This window comes from Macaca mulatta, chromosome 1 (assembly GCF_049350105.2).
Source record: "Macaca mulatta isolate MMU2019108-1 chromosome 1, T2T-MMU8v2.0, whole genome shotgun sequence".
Classification (NCBI taxonomy): domain Eukaryota; kingdom Metazoa; phylum Chordata; class Mammalia; order Primates; family Cercopithecidae; genus Macaca; species Macaca mulatta.
Window position 1 is genome coordinate 22467823 of NC_133406.1, and position 24488 is coordinate 22492310.

Here is a 24488-nt window from a genome sequence, read left to right on the forward strand (position 1 = left end):
AATGGTACCCTGAGAATGGTTCTGCGAGACTAGATAGGTCATTGGTTTCACACAGTACCAGGAAAATACATGGTTGCAGGAGGTGATCTTTATCACTATGTTACGCACTGTGGGTAGCAGCAAGGAGGACTTAGGTACAGTGAGATTTTTTTTTCTTTTCATAGCACTAGGTACCTCTCTTATAGATGCGTCTTGTAACTATGGGCCTGCAGCTGTCTTACTAGCATTCTATCACGACAGGCTCTCTTCAATAAAGTTTATTCCATTTGCTTGGAAATTGGGATCTTTTCCACCCTGTAGATGGACCGAGAGTGCACTCAATTCAACAAATATTTCTAAGTAAATTGCTGTCTCTGGGCTAATTTTAGGAGTGCAGAAATGAATAAGACATGGCACTTTGGACATAGAGGGACAAGGAGATGGTCTAACATGGGCCAACTTGGTTTGATGGTTTCCATCTGGCATTGCTGCTCATGTCCTTACTTGTGAGTTCAGGGCATTCAGTTGAAGAAACCATGGATAGAAAGGACCTTTAAAAGAAGACAAGAACTGAGAACCCAGAACAACTATCATCTCTTGGTTCCCCTACTCTCTAGACCGATAGATTTATGTGAATCCCTTTGATTCCTTTTGCTTCTGTTATCCAGCCTGTAAAATAGTAATAGTCATATCTTTCATCTACTCTAGAAGAATATTTTGATAATTCATCTAGCAAATACATTTTGATTTTGGGTATGCTTTGTGATCTAGAATTTGTCTTAAATTCGTCATCTGTGAATTCAGATACCATTCATATTTAAATTCTTGATAATAATACCAATCTGTTATTTTTATCGTTAGGACGTTAGATATGTCAGGGTCAGTGTACCACTTCACAGTCTATAATTTTGTCTCTTTTCAATCAGATAAAATGATATATTACTCCTCTTGAATTTTTTCACCCCGAGATCATGTTTTATTCAGCTCTCCTACCTGCATTTCTGTCTGTCTTCACAATTGTGGTCTTTACAGTCCTTGAACCTCTTTAAAACGCCCTGGCATCTTCTCCTCACTCCCTTTAGTCAATGTGTTTTGGGTTGCATGGACTAGAACACGAGAATGCCAGCTAGCAAAATGTAACTCTGGGCCAGTAGAATTCCATAGAACAAGTCAAGAGAAAGTAAAAACGAAGGTAGTTTTCCCCAACTGGGTATAGTAATGGAATGGAAATAGGCAAAATCACCCTAAAGCAGGATCCTCTGTGCCTCTCCCTCACCCATGGCCTGCTGTCTGCCTGGCTTCTTTAATACAGCCTGTTCTGCATAGTGCAAAGTGCAAGTGACTGGTGGCCTCTGTTTGGGTCCTTCCTCTGTGCCACTGCCACCCTGCGTGTATTGCTTACATCTCCATGGTAACTCCTCTAGTTAAAATGCTGGAGTTAGTATTTATGTTGGCAGGTATTGAAAAAAAAAAAAAAAGAACAGTTGGCTCCAGACTGAGTTCTTTTCAAGAAAGTAAGCAGAGAGACGGGAGGAGCAGAATTAATTGTCTCATTGGATATCTTCTCTCAGTAATTCCACTGTGCCCAGTTGAAGGTCAGACTGTAACAGACACAAAGCTTGGAGAGCTTTGTCCACAAGTTTCTTTCACTTCCACCGGCCTTTGCCTAGAGTGTTCCAGTTGGCACCAGACAGACAATCACTTTAAGACAGGGTCTTTTTCTTGCTTTGGTTACAACCTTTGAATCATTGCTTCTGAGCCAAGATTCAAAACGAAAACAACTAACCTATTGTCACTGTTACTATCATTTCATTTTGGGGGTATATTTATTACCAGTGAAAGAACATGACCCCAGATTCCAGCCTAAGGCTGAGCAAATGGCCTTCTCAGTTCAAAAGCAAATGTTTGCCAGACATCCTGATTGGGGAATTCATATCAGTGCCTCCAGCGTCACTAACTGTAGTTGGGAGAGATAGCTAAGCAAACTTAGTAAGAAAGACACACTCACTGCACATATTCACATGCTCCTCTAAACCATGCATCTGATGGGCAGGGCCTCACCAAAAAAGATTTCATGGAAGACAAATAAAATACAAAGAGGACTTGATTTAGTAATAAGATTAGTCTTTGTAATCTAATAGGTGTGTAGAATTGAGTGTTCCTACTTTGTTGTGGAACACTCATTGTATTAGATTTCTATTGCTGCGTAGCAGATTACCACAAATTAAGCAGCTTAAAACAACACAAGTTTATTATCGCACGGTTTCTGTTGGTCAGGGGCCTGGGCATGGCTTAGCTGGATCTTCTGCCCTAGTCACAGCGAATCTGTAATCAAGCTTATAAGCTGAGCCTGTGATCTCATCTGAGGCTCAGAGTCTCCTTCTAAGCTTGTTCTGGTTGTTGGCAGAATTCGTTTCCTTCTCATTGTAGGACCGAGGGCCTCAGTTCCGAGAGGCTGCCCTTCTCAATAGGCAGTTCACAGTTTGGCTGCCTGTTTTCTTGCTGAGGGCCCGTAGGAGAAACTTTCCATTTTAAGGCTTTAATCAAATCTTCCCTTTCATTTACTCAAAGTCAGCTGATGAGGAACCTCATCATATTTCCTATGCCATCCACTCACAGGGAAGGTGTGTACACCAGGGTCTACAGTTCTGGAATTCTGTCCACCACACTCCTCAACTCCTCTCTGGGCCCAGGTTTATCCCACTCAAGTCATTTCCTATCTCTCTTCCTTAGATTGACTTGACTATACCAGGAAGGTTTAACTTAAAAATTCCATTCATTCATTCATTCAACATTTCTCATGTCATGCTATATACCAAGCATTGTGCCATACAACTTGGTAAGTTTATTATCAGGACTATAAATAACATTTTTTTTTTTTTTAGTTAAAAGAGGGAGAGAACTTATAAACTATCTAACTGATTTTCAAGCAGTAATCTTAACTGTTTTTCTATAACATTTTGCTGGAAATAACAGTAACATAACCAGATAATTAAAAGTATGTCTGTATACTTCACTGCAATAGAGGGGATTACATAAAGTATATTGCCAAAGAGAGGATGGCAAGAAAGAGGAAAGGACATCCAAGAAGGTCTAGTCTGGTCACACTGGCACTCTGCTTGGATTTACTGGTTTATCTAACTGAGCTCTTACTATCTGCCTGATGTTATAGTAGCCACTGGAACATCAAAGATGAAAAAAGTGCATATAAATGTGGGTGCTACCTTCAAAGAGCTCATAGGACAAATACTGTTCCAACTACACATAACACCACATGTTACACATTCAGTTCATTCATCTACCTACTCCACCTGAAGGAAAGGATCCAGAGAGAGGGCGGAAAAATACTGAGTCTCAGAGGAGCAGGATGTTTGCCAAACAGAAGGAATGACAGCAAAATAAACAACGTAATTCTACTTCAGCAAGCATTCCTTACTTGAGTGCTTACTATGTGTTAGACACAAGGGTTTCAAATATGAGTGAGATCTGTCCTCTGCCTTTGAGGAATTTGCTGTTTAGTTGGGGAAACATATGTAAATCTGTGGCGGATGTTGTGGGAGAGAAAGATGCAGGGTGGTGTGAAGAGCCACAGGAGCATGAAAGCCACGAGTCTTTGGGGAATGCAGAGGCATATGATGTGGCTAGATGAAATTGTTCAGAGCATATGTAGGATTGAGGGGAAATGAGGCACTAGGGATAGGAAAGATCCACTGAAAAACCTTAACTGTACCAGTGAAGATTTTAAATTTATCCTATCAAACAGCAGAAACCCTCAGAGCTATTTAAAGAAGAAGTATGGGAAGTTATCACATAAAATTGCACTGGATTCAAATTCTGGCTACAACCCTGATGACCTTTATGACCCTGTGACTCATTTTCCCAAGACTCGGTTTTCTTACCTGTAAAATGTAGATAATCCTGTAAAATAGGAATAAATCTTACTATAGTATCTGGCACATAATATTCACATCATAATTCAGCTATCATAATGATTACTGTGTTATATATTACTGTTATATACTATTGTACATTGTTGTTTATATACACATTATTATTAAATTTTATAATGATTAGTGACATATCTATGGTTTAGAAAGATTACTCTAGTGAGTCTCTTGAAGATGAGCTGGACTGGAGAAAAGACAATGTAAAGAACAATTGTTGAAGCCTGTGCTCCTCAGACTGGCACCACACAGAATAAATTGAAATACTTTTCACATTTTACATAAGTATTCCAAAGAAAATATTCTTATTTTAAGATAAACATTGCTATATTATAGAGTGGACTAAAACAAGAGGTTCCAAAGATATTTTATGTTTTTGATGGTGTCCCCAGAGCTACAATCTTTTTCCAAGAGGGCTTCTTGGGAAAGCATTGATCTAGTGTTGCTCTGGTATATAGCTATTTGATTGTAAGTTAACTGAATACTAAATTAAAATGAATAAACATTTAAAAATTAGCTCTCTAGTTACAGTAGCCACATTGCAGCTGCTCAGTAGCCACACGTAGCCAGTGACTACTGCATTGGACAGCAGAGATATAGAACATTTCACTCATTGCACAAAGTACTCTTGGACAGCGCTAGTCATACAGTCATACAATAGGCAGTGGCTCCTCTTCACTCACTTCACAAATAGCAGCACAATTAGAATGAAACAAAAGAGGTTGATTTGAAAGTGTAGAACTGGCAGGACTTGCTTAGGGGGCAATCATTTGATGAAGGTAAGAAAGCAGGAAGAGTTGAGAAACTCCTAGTTTCTAGCACATGCTAGGTACTCAAATCTTTGAATGAATGGATGAATGAAGGAATGAACAAATTAGCAAATATAATGAACTATATCTGTAGTAATGTCACTAAATAATAAGGCTAACAAGGAAAATGGAGCTGATTTGGGTAAAAGGTGATCTTAGTTTTGGAAACAGTTTGTCTGAAGATGCTTGGAGTCTGCAGTCATAAATGGGCCAGTGGCTCTTAGCAGAGGTATTAGGGCAGGAGATAACAAATTTGGTAGTTAGCAGTGTATGTCTGTGACGTCTACACATCTCACTATCATGAGTCTTTTATAAAAAACTTCCCCCGTGGACCCTGTGCTTCAAAAATTTTCTGTCCCTAAAACACCATGTTTATCCAGTAATATTTAATTAACTTCCAAATTTCTTAAATTCAAAACCTTGATGCCCAACTCACAAAGCTACTCATTGGTTTGAAATCACAAATGTTAACTCAGCAAGGTGATAACACTTCAAGCCAAAGCAAAGAAACCAGGCGTCTCAGTTAGCTCAACCTTATGGTAGAAAGGTGTTATTTTCACTAGGTTTCTTGAAATTCTGAAAAATCCTGATCCTAGGATTTCAAACACCCTAGATTAAGACAGCTACTAAAAGAGGTGATAAGCGAGTCCATCAGAGTAGATGAGACCACCTAGGGAAGATTGCACATCACAAGGAGAGAAGAGCTGGGAACAGCTGTCTGCACCATCCGCATACCACCAGCTCATTCCAGAGAGGTTTCCTTTGAGCTCAATTGGAAGAGTCCCAAAAAATACACAGTAATGCTAATGCAAACAACTGAATGAGGGAACGGAGGCTCTCCCAATTAGGGAGCCTTCAGGGTCCAGTTCCCCAGGCCTAAAACAACAGTCTTCTTTAGGCGAAGAAGAAAGAGAAGCCAAAGGTGATCTAAAGCCTGGCCTGCAGACTGTGTTAGTCACTTGGCTATCTTCCTCAAATTCCCATCATGCAAGAGCTTTTAACACATGCCCACTTTGCAGTTGGGCTTTTAAATCCAATCTGTACAATTTCTGATGCTGAGTGACCCAGAAACTCAGCATGATTTAGGAGAGTGACTTGGGCTTGGCATAATCTGGACAGATGTGGTTAATACCTGTGGACAGATGGTGTTCATCCGGTAAAATCAGGCACTTTATTGTGTTAATTAATCCAAGCGGGACCCTGAAAATACAATATTAGCTGAATTTCCTGTCTAGCAAGGCCATCAGTGCTTTCTGTTGGCTAAATTGGGAAATCCTATATCCTGGCATAATCAGGGATGTTCTGGACATTTTTTCCATAAGGAAAAGCTTTTAATAAAAGCAAGAAAGGCAGAAGTGCCAAGCAAGCTAATTTAAACATGAAGGACCCACAACTTTAAGGAGGGCCAGCCAGCCCCTGCAATGAGCCTGCAACGCCCTCAGCTATCCACAGGCCTTCATTGTCAGGAAGCGATAAAGTGATTCTCACTTTAAATTAGTTCAATTAGCACTTTTTCTTTTTTAAGGCAGAAAAGTGCTTTTATTCAAAAAAAGTGATTTTCTCCTTTTTGGCAACCTGTATGTGAAAAAGAATTCTGTGGACTTTTGTTTTACCATTTAGCAGCTGTTCTTGCTTAAGAAGTGCCACTTTTCATCTTCTGAGGGAGGTCAAGCTGTTGGGGGTTAATTTCAGTCAGTTCTGTGCCCTCTTCTCCAGATGCCTTTTAAGAATGTTACGTGCATTTACATGGGGATAGAATGGAAAGAACATGATAACTTATTTTTAACTTATGGCTGCAGAATCTCTGTGTAATTGTGAGGAGCTCATTTGTGTAGAAGAGAGAGACTGGGTTTTGTTGTCGGTCAGACCTGAATTAATACCTTGGCTCTGTTACATACCAGCTGAGTGACCTTTGAGCTCTGTTCTTTATCGGTAAATACAAATAATCATATCCACCTCAGTAGTTGTGAAAAATGAATAACTTGAATTGATTGCCAAGAGGGAGGGGTAAGGCCCAGTGCCTGGAACGTGGTAAGAAGAAAGACCAAGCTGTAGTAGCACCTGCCATGTGTTGGGCGCTGTGCTGAATGCTGTCTTTGTGTGGTCTCATCTCTTCCCTACTCTCACCCTGTGAAGTCAGTATGACCCTCTTCACTTTCATTGAAGAAGCTGGTCAAAATTACCCAGCTGATATTCAATTGACCCAGGATTCAAAACCAAGATGGGGCTGGGCGTAATGGCTCACACCTGTAATCCCAGCACTTTGGGAGGCCGAGGCAGGAAGATGATGAGGTCATGAGTTAGAGACCAACCTAGCCAATATGATGAAACCCCATCTCTACTAAAAATACAAACATTAGCCGGGTGTGGTGGTGTGTGCCTGTAATCCCAGCTACACAAGAGGCTGAGGCAGGAGAATCGCTTGAACCCGGGAGGTGGAGGTTCAAAGTGAGCCAAGATCACACCACTGCACTCCAACCTGGGTGACAGAGTGAACAAACCAAGATGGCCCGAATTTTGAAACTTTATGCTCCTCACTACTCTGCAAAAATATCCGTGACCACTCTTCTGTTTGGTGCCCAGATGGTACACAATGAAGTATTGAGCAAATGCTTTTAGTTATGGTTTTGGCATCCAGCCCCTTTTAGTAAATGTGCTCCAATTCACCTTTTGCTCAAAAATTTGTCTTCTCCCAGAAGTAGATTCTATTCTCTCCCATTTTATGTTTATTTGGTGTGAGCCTTTTTGTTATTGTTTCCTTTCTCTTTACAAAGGCGGAAGAGACGGAATTTCAACAAGCAAGCGACAGAAATCCTGAATGAATATTTCTATTCCCATCTCAGCAACCCTTACCCCAGTGAGGAAGCCAAAGAGGAGTTAGCCAAGAAGTGTGGCATCACAGTCTCCCAGGTAAGCAGCCCCTCAAAAGCCTCAGCCTGTAGCCTGGCCATGGTGGGGCCTCCAGGGCAGGCTCTTGGAGGTCTTGCTTTACTGGACATTCATGCCTTGCAAGTTCCATCAGCTGTAGCCTTAAAATATCAAGGTAAGCACTTGATGTATATGTGTATAAGTGAGTTTCTAGTTAAGTACTTGGCAAAACTTGAGAAGGACCAGCAGAAGGAAGAGAAGAATAAGTAGAGTACAGTGTAAAAACAGGGTTAGGGTTCTTTCCAACAAGCACTCCTTTGCTTCAAATGGGTGAGGTGTCTAAAGTGTACTAGGGAAGTTACCTGCATTCCTCATGCTGTTTTTTCAAACTCAGTCAATTCCTTAGCCATTTTTTGCCCAACCCAGGAACTTTAAGAGTCAGTGAATGGAACTAGTTGTTATATAGCCTTTTAAATGAAAGGAACTTAAATGTCTCCTCTTGATGTGCTGACTCTCTAACTGATGGAGTGTAGGAATTTTAACATGTCACTGCGATTACATTGGAATGGTTGAATAAAATGTCACTGAATGCGCCCTTCCCCCAAAGAGCAATAACCATAACAGGTGGTGTCTGTTGACTTGGAAAGATACATGATATAAAATTGTTATAGGCCTAGAGTTTTCAATATGAATATGAAGCAGAACAGTAGGCAATATTTATACGTACGTACATTTTGTCCGCTCAAAAGATCCACCCAAACTTCTTATTCAGTCTGAACCTCAAATACCACCACTGGTTTCTAATTGAGACCTATAGTGATAGTTCTGAAATCTGTCGAAGAAAGTTTTTCTTAGAATTTGGTCACATGCAGGAGAATTAAATGTACAGGTATTTCCATTAAAACTGGGGAGGGGAGGGAGTAGTGAAGACTACTGTAGTGAGAAATTTCACTTACCACTTTTCAAATGAAGCAGATGCTCCTTTATATAAACTAAGCATCTGTACCTCCTTGAATTGAATCCTGATTTCTGTTGATCCCTGCAGGGTGCTGATCCCATCAACCTGTGTTTACCTATACAGAATTAGGTCCAGTCAGAATATAGAGCTCCACAAAAGGTATTGACAATGAAGGGATTGGCCGAGCCTCCCCAACAAACTAAGATGATTTTACAGCAGCAAATATCCTTGAAAACATTCTTTCAGATAAAGCAGAAAGAATTGACTCCTTTTTAACTTGGGCCTTCCTTAGGTGCTTTGACCCAGCTGAAGGTCATTTTCAGTCTTGACAATTCTGGGAAACTGGAATGTCAGTGGTGAAATTCAAGTAGCCTAGTTTTTTCTAGGGCTATCACCATTCTTGTCCAAATCTAGACCCCTTGTCCACAAAAAAAAGGGAATTAATGCTTTTTGATACTTGCTGCATGTTTCAGGAATGCTTCTAGGTATGGACCACAAACAAGGAGCAAATATTAAATCAGTGAATTTTATCCTGGAACCTTCTGCGTTTAAAGTAGAATTAAATTACTGCTGTCTGAATTCCAAGTGTGGAATTCAGAATTTCAACTCCGTGTTGAAGGTAAAAGGAATTCTCCTGGAGGTAATTTGTAGTATAGCTGGATACAAGTTAAAATCCTGATCTGTTCCCACAACCTTCACTTCCTTCATTATGGAAACTCAAGGTACAAATAGTGTGTCCATTAAAATGCTTATTTACATATTGTGTCACCTTTCCCTTTCCTCTGCCCATGCCAAAGTCATGCCATTCTTTCTTCCTCATCACATCTGTCTCTCCCCAAAGCAACTAAGCTACCATTGTTAAACAAGTCCAATGGGAGACAATATATGATATCATAGAAAGAGCATTAAGCAAGGAGCATATTTTTGACACGAGTCAACTGTGGGATCCTAGGGAACTCACTCTTTCTTTTTGGGTCTTAGTTGCCCCATCTACTAATCATGGTTTGTTGGATCACATGATTTATTCAATCTTTCTCCTAGTTCCCAAAGCCAGGGAATACCTCTTGGACTGTATCATTATTGTCTTTTTTTGAAGTCACAAATTCTTTTGAAATCCACTAAAAGCTATTGAAACCCCACGACCCAAAACAAAGATATGCTGCCCATACACCCAAATCTATCTGAAATCCGCCTGTTGACTGTATCTCCCCAAATCCCTAAAGAGCCCCTTGTCTATACCAGAGCTACTCGAAGTGTGATCCACAGAAGGCAGCATCAGCATCCCCTGGGAGCCTGTTGGAAATGTAAATTCTTGAGTGTCACCTTAATTCTGAATCAGAATCTTTGAGGGTGAAATCTGTAATAGAAGTTGTTTTAACAACTTCCCCTTGAACACTTAACTTTGAAGTTAACACTTAATCTTTTCCATGCCCACAGCTACAAATAATACCTCCATTTGAATACCTGATGGAACTTCTCTCCTGCAGCACCAAACTCATATATTTTACTTCCCAATGGACTTCATCGTGGCTCTGCCCAGAGCTTCTTCAAAATTAACTTACTCAAAATGTGAATCAAACTCTTCCTATAAAACCTACTATTCTTTCTGTATTTTATGTCTCATTCTGTGTCTGTTATCTATACATCCCTAGTGCCTAACGCATATTAGGCCCTTAGTCCATGACTGTTGAATAATTAGTTCATTCATGATAGCACTGTATACATTGTCTGGATCATTGTCTGTTGGACAATGCAGGAAGTCCCTGAACTGACCTAGCACCTTCCTACCAGTTCCATTCTTGTCATTTAGAAGGGAATCACTCCCACAACATGTCCCCTCTCTACCCCCTTCAGCTTTTTTTTTTTTTTCACATATAATTGGACCTCAGGTATTTCTTCTTCAAAAGTCCTCCCAAATTACTTTCATCTTTTTCCCTTTTCTTTCAGCTTGTGCAGTTATCTGAGAAAAAAATCTCCTTATCTTTTTTCTTCTTTTGCTATCCCATAAATCAAAAAGCAACCATAATTATGACCGATTCCTACGAATAGTGAAAGTTATATCAAGAAAAACATAAATTTCAAAGTGAAACTAGATATGCAGTGATCCTGAAATACACCCAAAAGTGTCCTTCCTCCTCCAGTTTACCTCTTTTTCTGTAGACATCAGCATTTACAATAAATAAAGCATTTTCTTATTGAATTTTTTTCTCTTTTGTTTACTAATATTGTGGTGGTACGAACGGATTTTTTTTTTTCAAAAAAGGCTTGACATTTCTGCTATAGTATAAGTTGTATAAGCCTTTCAGTGCTATCCTTATAAGATGTTTTAAGTTTGCTAATGCATTTAAAAAATTAAGTTATATTATTATAAATTATATTTACGTAAATATAAAAATTATAGTTTTGCAACAGTTTTCTTTATCTGCTGTCTTTGGGAGTTAAATATAAATGATATGTAAACTGTGGTACATGTGGTATCAACTCCCCCTTCCCTCACCAGATTCAGAGTTTGGTTTGTAATTATATGAAAACCTCAGCATTTTAGTTCAAAATCATATCTGGAATGTGGGATATAAAACTTTCCTTCCCAGGGCAGGAATTATGGGGGTAAAACTTGAATTTAACTGTGTCTCCCCTTGTGTCTGGCAGAGGTCTTGGTATGAAGGGAGCAGAGGTACCAAATGGAGCCAAGACACCTGCTGTGAACCACATGAAGGAAATAAATTAACAAATGAAAGTAAATTAGGTTTATTGTGTCTGCTGGCTTTAACATTTAAACACTAGAATTCAAGGGGATAGTCATTTGTATGCTACAGTTTTTCCTTATGTAGATAATACCAAGCTTTACACAAAATAGTCAGTGCAATCTGGTAGATTGAATTATATTGATCCTAAGGTCTATCGTGAAATACAGCTAAGAATCTCAGTCCACATTAAAGTCATGTAACTTCTAAAAATTTGCAATTAATCTATCACATGAAAGCACCTATATGGACATTTAAAGGTCTGTGTATTTTGATGGCATAAAGCCAGCTTTCGCATTGATGAACACTCAGGGCATTTCTCCTGAAATGTTAGGTATATTTTAGTGTCATAACTGAAGATGTAAGCAAATTTAAAATGCTTGCTCTAAATTAAAAGGGTTCTAGCTTAAATGAGCAGCTCCTTTATAGGAAGATTTTTGTCACAGTGGTTTTACTAAATTTTAGTGATATTAAACAAGAGAATCGCATTTCATGTAGTTGTCCTTTTGAAGCTCTTACTTCAGATCTTTTTACTGACGTTGCCAAATTATTAATACAAGTAGGATAAGACCAATTAGCTTACCTCTTCACCTCTCCCATAAAGCCTTTTTTTTTTTTTCTTCTGCAATGTTTCTGAAGGATGAAATGTGAACTTTCTCATCTTATTAAACTACTCTAGGTATCAAACTGGTTTGGAAATAAGCGAATCCGGTACAAGAAGAACATAGGTAAATTTCAAGAGGAAGCCAATATTTATGCTGCCAAAACAGCTGTCACTGCTACCAATGTGTCAGCCCATGGAAGCCAAGCTAACTCACCCTCAACTCCCAACTCAGCTGGTTAGTTTTTTATTTGATTGGGGGTGGGGGGAGGAATTGTTCTCTATTTTTATACTTGCTTTTCTTACATTTTGATTTTCTTTTAATTTGTTAGACTTTTGATTGGTTAATTTCTGTATTCAATTGTATTTTTGGATGTTAATGTCACTTTGGGCTCTTCCTTTCATTTCCAAAGAGCAATCTGTTAGACTGTTTACAAGGTGGGTTGTGTGGAGGTTTGCATTAATGTGTCTATTAAGTTAAGACCAAAGTAAATTGGTTAGCTTGATGAGACTTCTAAATTCTCCCCTCAGGGATATCAATAAATAAGTTAGACATAATGCTTAGAGATAGTCTATTGGGATTCTGTCATTTGGCCCATTTTATATAAAGTTTTTATCCTTGTCAGTTTTGCTGTTCCAACAACGTAATGTCTGGGTCACCTATTAGCGTACATTCTATGCAGAAATATTTACTCTTCTAGCAAATATCTTATTAGAATGTTTTGGTATGCAAAACCAGGCTATGAATATTTCTATGTATTGTTTATAGTTGTTGTTCTTTATTGTTTTTTGTTGGTCTTCTTTATGATTATCGGTCATGTGCTATGTAGTAGGTTTTATTTCAGGAAGTATGCATTATATCACTAATTTAAGAGTTTAGGTCAAAATACTGTATTCTGGGGTGTGCCTTGTGTCATCGGTTCAGAATTTCTACATGTGAAAAAATATAGTTAATAGTGCAAAAAATATAACCTTCGTGTTTGTAGGCTATGGAACGCATGTGGTAATTTTTTTTTCCCCTCCGGTAAAGGAAAAACAAGTATTTTCTCATTAAATAAGTTTGGTTTGACTTCAATTAGGGTGCACAGCTAAGAAAATTGATGATTCTAACTTAAAAGGTTATCAATTTAAATATATTTGATCATAATATGATTACAAACCTAATGTTAGACATCTTTGTTAATGTTAGGTATCTTTGACCACAAAGCTTGTGGTATCTTTGACCACAAAGCTTGTTTGTCCACTAAAATAAGTTTTCTTATGGTGACTTGTTACTGGAGACAATGTAGGGTTCCACAGACTGATGTCTTCTGTGAGCTTCCAGATGTACAAATTTGTTAATGATAAGGTTCTCCAAGTCACTGGGCTATACCCAGCATGCCTTTTATGGCCTTCTTTTATCTAAATGGAATCATGCATGAAGAGTGGCCTGGGCTTTTTCAACATGAATATAATAAAATAACATAGAATTCAATCCAGTTTTAATTTTCCCAGCACTGCAGGTTAGATTCCTATGAGGAGCATATTTACTTTTTGAGGAATATTTTGGTTTTTTCTTCCTCCATCATGGTGTGATTGACAAGGGATCAAAGCTAACAGGTTCAATAACCAGAGAGTTCCGTCTTCTCCATCTGGTCAATTATTAAGAATTTCAGACCCAATAACAAGTTGAACTGTGCTGCTAGGCAGACATTTTCACTTGTCTCTTTGGAAGAAGTACAATTCTGTCAACATTAGCAAAAATGCACTCAACACTCCTGCAAAGGTTATCATAATGCAAAACAGATATCGAAATGACTTTTTCCTGTCCCTGGTATATCTGCATCGCAGATGGCTTAGCATGATTTATGACTACTCCTTAGAAAGGCCCTGTGGACTTTCTTCATTACTAAATTCGTAACTATTTATTCTTTCCTAAAGCCCTTAAAAGAGAAAAGTAAGCATTTTAACCCTCTACTCTGTGTTTAAGAATTATGGTTGCCTGTTACGGAATGTCAGACTATGATTACAGTTTTCTAAGGAATTTTTTTCTGGTGGCTTAAACATCATGTGACTATTCTGAGCACAAAGTAAATTATTATGGAAAATTTGAGCTAAGCCTTCCAGTTGTGCCTAAGTTGTTGGAAATAATCCGCACAGGAACCCCTTTGTAGTGCTTTTTCTAAAGTAGAGACAAAAGAAAATACTATTGTATGTGTGCAATAGCATGGAATTTTAAAAGATAAACATTTTAACAGCAAAAGTTATAAATGGGCTTTTCTATATTTTCTTTTGCTCTTAACCAACTTAAATCATCCACACAGATAAAGTAGAACTTTAAAATGTTCAAACTTTTCACATAAGGTGTTTATCATGTTATGTACTTGCTCTTCAATAATTTCAAAAGATAAATGATAATTGAAATAAATTTTAAATAAGAAGTTAATATGTGAAAATATATTTTGGCAGAGTTGTGGAACCTAGGAACTTTTCATAGCCTCAGTATTGAAGCAGAAGGTTTTTTTTCAGAGTTTTACAAAATATAAGTACTCATTTCTATTGTAAAGAAATATATTTCTGGCTGGGTGCAGTGGCTCACGCCTGTAATCCCAGCACTTTGGGAAGCCAAAGCGGGCGGATCACAAGGTCAGGGGTTTGAGATCAGCCTGGCCATTATGGTGAAACCCCGTCTCTACCAAAATTACAAAAATTAGCCAGACATGGTGGCGCACACCTGTAGTCCCAACTACTCGGGATGCTGAGGCAGAAGAATCACTTGAACCTGGGAGGCGAAGATTGTAGTGAGCTGAGACCGCACCACTGCACTCCAGCCTAGGTAACAGAGCAAAATTCCATCTCAAAAAACAAAACAAACAAACAAAAACAAATATATTTCTTTGCAAGTAAATCCTCTTCCTGCCAGAGGCTTCTGTATGGAGAACAGCACTTCAGTATCTTAGATTACTTCCAAATATTTCTATTTGTTGATATGTTCCATGTCTCCTGTTTTCTTAAGCATAATCTATTTTTTTTTTTTAAATCACTTAAGACTAAAACCCGGGGGGATTAGCAAGCATTTAAAGACATTTAGCATGCTTCATAGTTTATACCAGCAGAGTTAGACAAAATGGATGGAGCAAAGAGGAAGAATAGAAGGAAGGAGAAAAAGTTAAATTTTGAAAAAAGAAAGCAAAAATAGGGACCAGTTGAAGCACTGGTTAAAACCTGGGGTCTATAATTCTTCTGTAATGACCTAGAGTAATGCATTCTTAATTTCTTAATTTTGATGAGATTATAAAACCTCAGAAAAATGAAGCCCTTTCAAGAAGCTTGGATTATCTTCTGGAGAGGATTTTAACATCCAAGAAGAAAGAAATTGACTTGTGCATTACAGATGCTCACTGTGGCATGCCATCAGCATGGAAATTATATCACATTCTGTGATTAGATAAGTGGTAGTGGGCTTACTGAAGCTCAGAACCCCAAGATTTGAATTCTTTCACTTAGCTGTGTGTTTGTGTCAAGGACAACAGCAAATCTTCTTCTAGCACTATTTTAGTCAATGGCAAGCCCGTATACATAATCTTGTAATACCCCTGTATTAGTCCGTTCTCACACTGGTATAAGGAAATGCTTGCGACTAGGTAATTTCTAAGGGAAAGAGGCTTAATTGACTGAGGTTAGCATGGCTGGAGAGGCCTCAGGAAAGTTGCAGTCATGGCAGAAGGTGAAGGGGAAGAAAGGCACCTTCTTCACAAGGCAGCAGGAGGGAGAAGTGCCAAGTGAAGTGGGGAAGGGCCCCTTATAAAACCATCAGATCTTGTGAGAATTCACTCACTATCATAACAGCATGGAGGAAACTGCCGCTATGATTCAATTAAGTTCATCTGGTCTCTCCCCTTTGACACGTGGGGGTCATGGGGATTATGGGGATTACAATTCAAGATGAGAGTTGGGTGGGGACACAAAGTCTAACCATATCAACCCCTAAAAAGAGGGTTGGTGTTTTTCAGGATTGATGAAAGGTTATTATATTAAAACTCAGAGCCTTCGTGCCCTATGAGAAGTTTTTATATAGTACACACAGAGAGAAGGTAACACATCCAGAGAAGTTGACTGACACTTTAGTAAACCCACAGGAATGTTTATAATTTTGCTTTTTAAAACCAAGTGAAAATATTTATCCTACTGATGTTTTATCTCATGTTCTTCCTTAGTATGATTCTCCTCTTTATTTTTAAGTGAAGAGTGAAAACAATTTCTCCTGGAATTGGAACTCTACAACCTTGACATACATACCTGTTGAAGGGTTTTCACATTGAACCAGACAACACTTTACTCTTTCACTTTGTCCCAAGTAGAAAGTAACAGTGAATTTTGGAATTCACAAGGGGAAATGGAAAAGCAAGCATACCTGAGACTTAATTAAGCTTCCATCTAGTAAAAAGGACCTATCCTTTGAACTCCCAAATGGTATGAGAGTCCAATCTAACAAGCTGAATCAGGCTGGCTACATAATCTACCTGAAGTCTTGATTTCTAAACTACAGAAAATGGCAACTACTTCATTAAAATACTGTAAGAAATATTGAGTGAATACACTTAAACACGGACTTCCTTAAAAGGAAAAAGTAAATCCATTCTTGTTCTAGGACTTTGGTTCTCATCTAGGGGCAAATCTGTATCCCCAGGGGACATTTTGTAATATCTGGAGATATCTTTGGTTGTCATAATTTTGAAGGGTGGGTGTTACTGGCATCTGTTGGATAGAGGATAACCATTGTAGGGCTAACCACCCTACAATGCATAAAATAATCCCCCACAATGAAGAATATTTGGCCCAAAATGTCAGTAGCAACAGGGTTGAGAGATCCTGTTCTAGGTTTAAGCTTTATCATTATTATTATTTTTTTTTTTTGGATTATGAAATTAACTGATTTTGTTTGTTTGTTTTTTGCTTTTACTTTTTTTGTTTTTCTTTAACAAATTTAAGTCTCCTGAAGATTCTTTAGAGTAGAAATGCAATTTTCGGGAACTTGTCTAATGAAAATGGATGTGAACACATTACCACATCATGATGTTTGCCCAAGCAAATGCATTAGAATCATAGGTGATCCATTATTTCTTCTCTGCCTAGTTGAGTGCAGATTTAGTTTTCTGTACATGCCCCAAATGTCTGGGTGGCAGTTTAAATGAGCTGCTTGCCTTCCTTCCCAAACCAAATTCAGAACCTTTTAACTGACAACCACATCTTAAAATGTGCTTCTAGTAGTAGCTGATGGTTTCCAAACAGCCTGCAGGTAAGGTTTCTGAATGATCTTCTCAGCAAGCCAAGTTACTCTGTTTCAGCTCTTTGAGAATGCCACAGCACCTCCAAGAGAGCCCATTCACTATTTGTCAGTGAATCGTGTGCGTCCCAGGAGGTTATCCATTCCATGATAAATTCTTTCCAACTTGCAGTGCTGGGTAAAGAACATGTCCTCCCCTTGTAGTTCAGATGTTTTTGTGGACTTCTGTCTGCTTTATTGTGGTATTAGTGGCACCTGGTCTCTTCCCTCAGCACAATCACTGCTTCTGGATACTTCAGAGAGTGAGAAGCCATGGTAATACTGTACATGGGTGTACAGACACAATGAAATGCTGAAACAGCACAGCCAAGAGCACAAGGGACTCTTTCTTCAGTTGCTGCTCTGATACAAATGCACTTGTACGTGAAGTACATTTATATGTGCATATTTATCTCTGTGTACATTAGGCAGCCAGACGTATTTACAGTTTATCTATGCACATGTATTTTTTAAATCATCTGTGTCAATTGCAGTATATATCTTTTAAATGACACATTCCATGCCTTCATGGTTCCATGGATGCCATGTCATTGGATATCATGTAGCCTTTTGGGGGTTTCTCCCATTTCTAAGTTTGTGTACTAATTTCCAAAAAAACATTGGTCAAACTTATAGTCCTTATGTTTGGGCTAGATTTACCACAGTGGAACCGGTGGAATCTGGGTGGTACCAGGATGGACCTTAAGGTTGACTCTCTGGATGATGAGATATCATCTAGAGATGATGGGAGAGAAGTAAAATACCTGAGCTTGAAACTGAACACTCTGGGGTGTTGGGTGGGGGAGTCTGATGACATATAACAAATTATAATTTGGGTTCTTGGAGCTGATTCTTCTTGGTTCTGTTGACATCTAAATATAAGCATGTATTGTAATATATTACAAAATGGCTTTTATTATTTAGGTTGTATCTGTGATTACGAAAAATATTTGAGAGGGATAGTACTAGTATATAGAGATATTATATATCTACACATGAGCATGTGATCTGTGCCACACATTGTTTCATTCATATGTTCAGGAAGACAATTTCAAAGATAGTCCCATATTAATGGAAGGAAGTTACAGACCAAAGACTTTGTCCCACTGACTGGGTATAAGCCACACCTGGTCAGATCTTACACCTGTTTTGCTAAGGCCCTACCTTTCCAATTCCTTTCAGATAAGCTAAACAGAGAAATGTGGGCCAGATGAGACAGGACAAGTCGCAGAGCTATGGAGATGGCATAGTCCTTTGGTTGATGATTGAGTCCTCCTCTAACCCCCAAAGAAAGCATTTATTTTTTCCTGGGAAAGAAGGAATGAGAAGGGAGTTAGGTGGAGGATTGTTTTATTTAGTAAAATAGCTAGTTTTTTTTTTTTTGCATGTGAATGAACATCCCACAGGAAAAACAAAATTTGAGTTCTTTTTGTTTTGTTTTGTTTTAATGTGGAGTTGTACCCAGGTTTATAAATCGTCAGCTTTCTCTAAATGGCTCTTGCCTTTAAAGTATGAAAACACCATGAATAACATAGATAGATACCATAAATAAATAGTGCATTGTGTCAGAGTTTAGAGTTTGTCATTTGTTAAGTGGTCCTTCTACGGGGAAAGAAAGTCCTCTCTTCTGCTTAGCTGCACCTCTTCATGTGGGGCAGGAAAGCTCTCAGAGCTCAAATCCCTACCTGAGGAGAAAAGAAAAGTGTCAGAGCTGAGGCATGAATCACTGTTGGGCGATTCCACACTGATGATGGCTGTCTCAGAATATGAGGGCAAGAGCACAATTTGAGCAATATAGGGTTGGAAATAATAGAGTGCAACTGACCTGGGTCCCTAAGGTCTCTCCTTTTCCAGGCTAACGTCATGTTTTAACCAAACCTTGCACGTTGAGCTTTCTTTCCTAATGCGCTGAGCTGCACGATGACTTCAGAATAATATTAAGCTTTTGCAAGCCCTTATGCTTAGGTTGAATGTGGGCTAGGTTCACCACAGTGGAACCAGTGGAACCTGGGCGGTGCCAGGATGGACCTTAGGCTAACTCACTGGATGATGCCTCCATCTCTGGGAGGTGAAAGCAGATGGCTAATGGCCCTTCTTGAGGCCCACTTATTACTGTTATTATTATTATTATTAGCAGCAGCAACAACATTTCATATTTTATGCATGCTTGAGAATTCCTGGCCCGTTATTTTGTTTTCTCCATAGTTGCAGGTGGCAGAGAAGGGTAGATCACTCCCACATATTCTTACAGTCCTCAAGGTTCCCTGGGCTATTGCCACCTTGCAAGAAATTTCACCTTCATTTTAGAAATTAAGAATGTCAATAGACCCATACATGGTCCTAGTATGTGACAATGCCTTCATGCATTCCCTCCCAGGTGCTGCTCCTCACAGGGGAGGGGATGGTTTAGCAATGGCATATTTAGAATCCAGTTGAACAGTTTATGTGCTCTATCATGGTGGCAGAAATACCACTGACCAGCCCATAGCCTCCATCTTGTGGTCCCCTGGCCAACACTAGAATTTTAGAGGCATAGAAGAGAGATCCTAGGACTAGAGACTACAATCCAAATAGACTAAGTTGGGAAGAATAAATGTTCCCTTTCTCAGCTTGAAGTTGCTAAGGGGAAGCAGTTCTATTGACAACTTGCAGTAAGGTATGGCTTCACATAACATAAACAATATGCACCCTTTATTGCTTGCTCTGTTCTTCATGCTACTAACCAGACTCTGTTGGTGTTATTTTTATTTTAGTTTTTATTTGGGGGGTTGCTTTGCATGTCATTCTTCCTCTTGGCTGTTAGTTGCGGGGTTTGAGCCTTTTCCTTTCTGTGATTCAGGTGCCTCACTCTTTCCTTTCCAGGTTCTTCCAGTTCTTTTAACATGTCAAACTCTGGAGATTTGTTCATGAGCGTGCAGTCACTCAATGGGGATTCTTACCAAGGGGCCCAGGTTGGAGCCAACGTGCAATCACAGGTAGGGACCCAGCCAATATGCCGCCAGGTGAATGCCTTAGAGTCCAAGAGCCCTCAGTCATATTGGACTTCCTGCTTCTGTCCAGAGAGAGAGAGAAAGATAGATCAGAACCAAAACCTTACCAACGACCAAACCAAAATCAAGACAACCATTGTCATGGGGAATCTCGTCCACACTTTGTGAATGCATTTGGCTCTGGCTTTTCAGTTGGACCAGGAAGGCAGGAAAAGAACAGTAAGCACAGGGCAAGGTGACCGAGACACATCAGGCAAGTGGAACCAGCATATTCTTTATTCAGCAAAGGGAAAAGGAGGAGGTGTCAGAATGTTATCTCAATTTCCAGGTCTCCCTCTCATGTGTTGGTTTCTCGTGCTCAATATTTACCATATAAAGAGGCAATTAACAAGCAAGCAAATATATTACTATCTGATGTTTTCATTTTAAGCTTTAAAAACACCCAGCCAGGTTGACTAAATTCATTTCTTAGTCATCCTTAAGGTCAAGGGACTTGAGTTCCTGGTGATGAGTAGACGTCCACATTGGGAAGCAAAATCAAGCCATGTGATATCAAATCTTAGTGCTCCATAGTAAGCAGATTTCCTTCATGATATTTCCAGAAGCCATCCTACCAGCTCAGCATGAAACATGATGTGAGAGGGTCAAGTAGTATGCTGTGGGTCAGAATTATTAGGGAAGTTCTGAGCCATGTCAGTCTAGTTTCCCACCCTCCATGTGGAACAAGAAGCATTACAAGCCCAGAACAGACCAACTGGTCAGCGATTCACCCCTTTCTCGAGAAACATTGCCTGGAAACAAGTTTGAAGTGATATGGTCAGGCTTTGGTCAAGTGACTAAACAACTGGCCATCACTTAAGTCCTCAAAAAATACAAGGTCTCAATCAAGTACTGCTCTCTCTGTGAGATGACTGCTCAAACCTCCTCTAAACAGAACCTTTGTTTTTGTAGGATACCCAGCAAAGGAACAGCTATATAGGATGATCTGTAGGGAAGAAAAATGGGGAGAAGAGAAAATTCCTTCATGCTTTCCCCTCCAGCTCCTCCAGCATCCTACTCCCTGCCATCTCACGCAGACTTGTTGAACTAGTTTCAATGTGGGGATCCCAGTTTTCTTTTACCATTTTACTGTCTTGCTTACCGAACTCAGAACTCATTACGGATTGGCATACAGAGGAGGCTAGCCTCCTCCTAATGGACTCTCCCAGGACAACTGTCTCCAAAATGATTGCATTAATATGGCATGCCCAAATGTTGGCCTGCCTGATGATGATCTGCCTCCCTTTTCCTGCGCCTCTCTGACTAATTTTCTCTCTGTTATTGTTCATCTGTTTAGGTGGATACCCTTCGCCATGTTATCAGCCAGACAGGAGGATACAGTGATGGACTCGCAGCCAGTCAGATGTACAGTCCGCAGGGCATCAGTGTAAGAAAACAAGCCCCCCCACCCCCTGCTTTGTTTTTATTCTTTCACTACCAATTATTTCAAAGCCGTAGGGCCCAGAATGCCACTTAGTAGGACTTATCTTAGCTTTACGGTCACCTAGTTTCTTGTTTCTGTATCGGTCATGCCATCGGCAGCATTCTACCCACAAAAAAAGTGGCGATTGGGCAGGCTTCATGCAGGCAGCTGGCGTCTAGGGCTGTCAGACGCAATCAGTGTTTGCGTGGCACCTGCGGCCACATGCGTTCAGCTAGGGGAGCTGCTAAACAGGTGACACCTAGTACAACAGTGGTAGGAAATGTGACCACAAGCTGGGGCCTGGGAACCTGGGAAGTGAAACTAGTAGCCAAAATCCATTGCATCCACGTCTGTGGTCTGAAAAAAAGAAATACTTTTTTTTTCATTCTGTCTATGGACAATTAAAAAGAAAATTAACACAGAAGCTGGGTATGTGGAAGGGATGGGGAGGGGTGCAGACCATCTTCTACTTGTTCTTGGGTGCGCTGGCAGCTCCTGACTAGCATGAAAATTCATAGCGACAAGCTATGTCGCACAGAGTGAAATCGATCAGACAGACACAAGGAGAACCGAGTGTAGATTTGGGACAGCAATCCAACTTGATTTCTCAGATCAATCGTCTGCTTTCTCAGCAGCGGTGACAGCAAGCTGGGACAAGAGGGCAGCCTGGAAAAGGAGGCCGTTTTTTAGATCAGGAATGATTCCTGGGCTTTTAGAGGTCACAGAAGGCTTGAGTAGAACTATTGGCCCTTAACTATTGAAGAAAGGTTTGGGTGGTGGGTGGTGATCGTTTTTTATTGTTTGTTTCTGTTGCTATGATTAAAGTAAGTGAGGGATCGAAGGAAGAAGAGTTAGGCATGATTTATTAATGTAATCTATACTAATGGAGGTAATAATGTCTGCAGTGAAGGAGGTGATGGCCCCTTCAACTCTGCGTTGGTCAAGTCATACATGATTCTGTCTGGTTTGGGAGGATTAAGAGAATATCAGTTATTTCTCAGATCAGATGAGGAATGGTTGAACACATTAGGAATTCTTACCTCATAAAAGAGAATATTTGGGGGACGTATATAGTAGTGTAAGGCATGCTAACACTATTAGAGTCATCACGAATGATCTAAAGGGGTTAGGATAGGATAGGACTACTGCGTAGTGCATTCAGAGAAACAGGTTTCACTTCAACATCTGATGGACCTTTCTCACAGTAAGAGTCCTCCGAAGAAGGGATCGGCTGCCTTTAAGAGTTCCCCATCCTTGGAAAATTCAAACATGGCTTGGCTAGCTGCTTGGTAAGGATGTTGCAGAAGGAAGTCAGGCAGCAGATTTTGATTGTCTTGGTAACTTTTAAGGCCACTTACCTTAGGGAGTGTTTGTTGTCTACCATTTTCAGGCAGAATCTTCTCTGAGTTTATACAGTATTTATCAAGTGTTTTCTGGAATGGAAGGAGAGAAGTCAAAGTTAACCCTGTTGAACATACTCTGGACCATCATGTTATTTTCTAGGAAGGATTTTCAGGACAGGGAGATTCTTCCCGTCTTGTGCTTGTTCTAACTACATTAACTACTAGTACTGCATTGACGGCTGACTGACTGGGAAGACTTCTTGGGAAAGTACAAGAAGCCATTGTGGGAAAGTGTATTCTCCAAAAGAATTCCAAATGAATGAAGTTGTTTGGGTATTTGTCTGAGTGCAGGTTTACACACACATACGTTTATGTATTTCCTGAATCTTTTTGGGTTATAAGTTTTTCCAGAGAAAGCTTTGCTCTGTGCATAAGCAGAAGAGAAGAACATGAGGAAAGCACAAGAGTGTAGGAACAAGAATCAGGCCCTACTCAAAAAGGGAACTGAAGGAAGTCCACGTGACTGAGCGGGAAATGGGGCTGACACTTCTGTTATTTGGCATCTTTCTTTCCTAATTGGGCAGCATAGAAGAGAGAGAGCAGCAGTCAGACTCTGGGGAGTGGGAAGGTCAACACTGACCCCTCTGACATCATCTGATGGGCTGGGAATAATTTCTGAAATAGTGTAACCAAACATGTGCAGACAATTATGTCTGATTACATAAGCCCACCACAAAAACTGGGCTTGAAAATGCCACTTGAAAGAGTCTCTCACTTTGCATTAATTTTTTTTTTCCGTGAACTGTGGTTATTTTATTTCTGGGTCTTTAATATGCAGGGTAAACGAATCAAAGGCTGATCGTGATATGTTCTTTTGATATCAGTTTTAAATTGTGCCACCTGCAGGAGGCCAAGCTTGTTATAGTGAGATGTATTTTTAGATGGTGGTATTCGATGCTGAGACGTGTGTGTATAGAGCAGGATGATGACTGCCAGCAGGAGAGAGAGGGGAGGGGAGACAAGAAGAGACAAGGACAGGAATGAAAGCTTTGAGCCAAGAAATAAAAATAAACAGTTCCTAACCCCAAAGCTGCAGTGGAATTCCCAGCTGGGCTCTGGATTGTGTTTGATTCAGTGGAGGACATTTTCTGGGCAGCCTTTATGTGCTCCCCTGGCTGGGCTTTCACGGCACCCGTATCTTATCCAAGCAGCATCTATTTTAAGCCCTGTAAAGTTCAGACCACTTGCCTTTGACTGACCACACAGCAATAGGATTGCAAGGTGCAGTGGTAAGAGTCCTGTAAAGGGAGTTGGGAACTGCTAGTCCTAGAGACTCATGTGCCCATGGGCAAATATTGAATCTCTCTTCTAGAAAATGGGGCCAGTAATTCCCACCCTTTATACCTCAAGGACTGGCTTAGGGAGCATGAGAAAATAAGTAAGGAAGGGCTTGGCAAAGCATAAGTGTTTCCACATGAATGCAGT

The 24488-nt window shown here is 39.8% G+C and overlaps 1 protein-coding gene across 8 annotated transcripts in view; it reads left to right on the forward strand.

Annotated features, from left to right (window-relative positions):
* The window catches only part of PBX1 (PBX homeobox 1), a 292465-nt gene that overhangs the window by 243398 nt on the left and 24579 nt on the right, over nt 1–24488 (forward strand). For 6 of the 8 annotated variants that reach the window (XM_077986393.1, XM_077986383.1, XM_077986403.1 and 3 more), the window contains 4 exons: nt 7507–7642; nt 11982–12141; nt 20071–20183; nt 21535–21624. In XM_077986393.1, coding sequence (XP_077842519.1) covers nt 7507–7642; nt 11982–12141; nt 20071–20183; nt 21535–21624 — 499 coding nt within the window. The remainder of the gene's footprint in view (nt 1–7506; nt 7643–11981; nt 12142–20070; nt 20184–21534; nt 21625–24488) is intronic. The other 2 variants (XM_077986408.1, XM_015125589.3) reach the window with 1 other exon arrangement.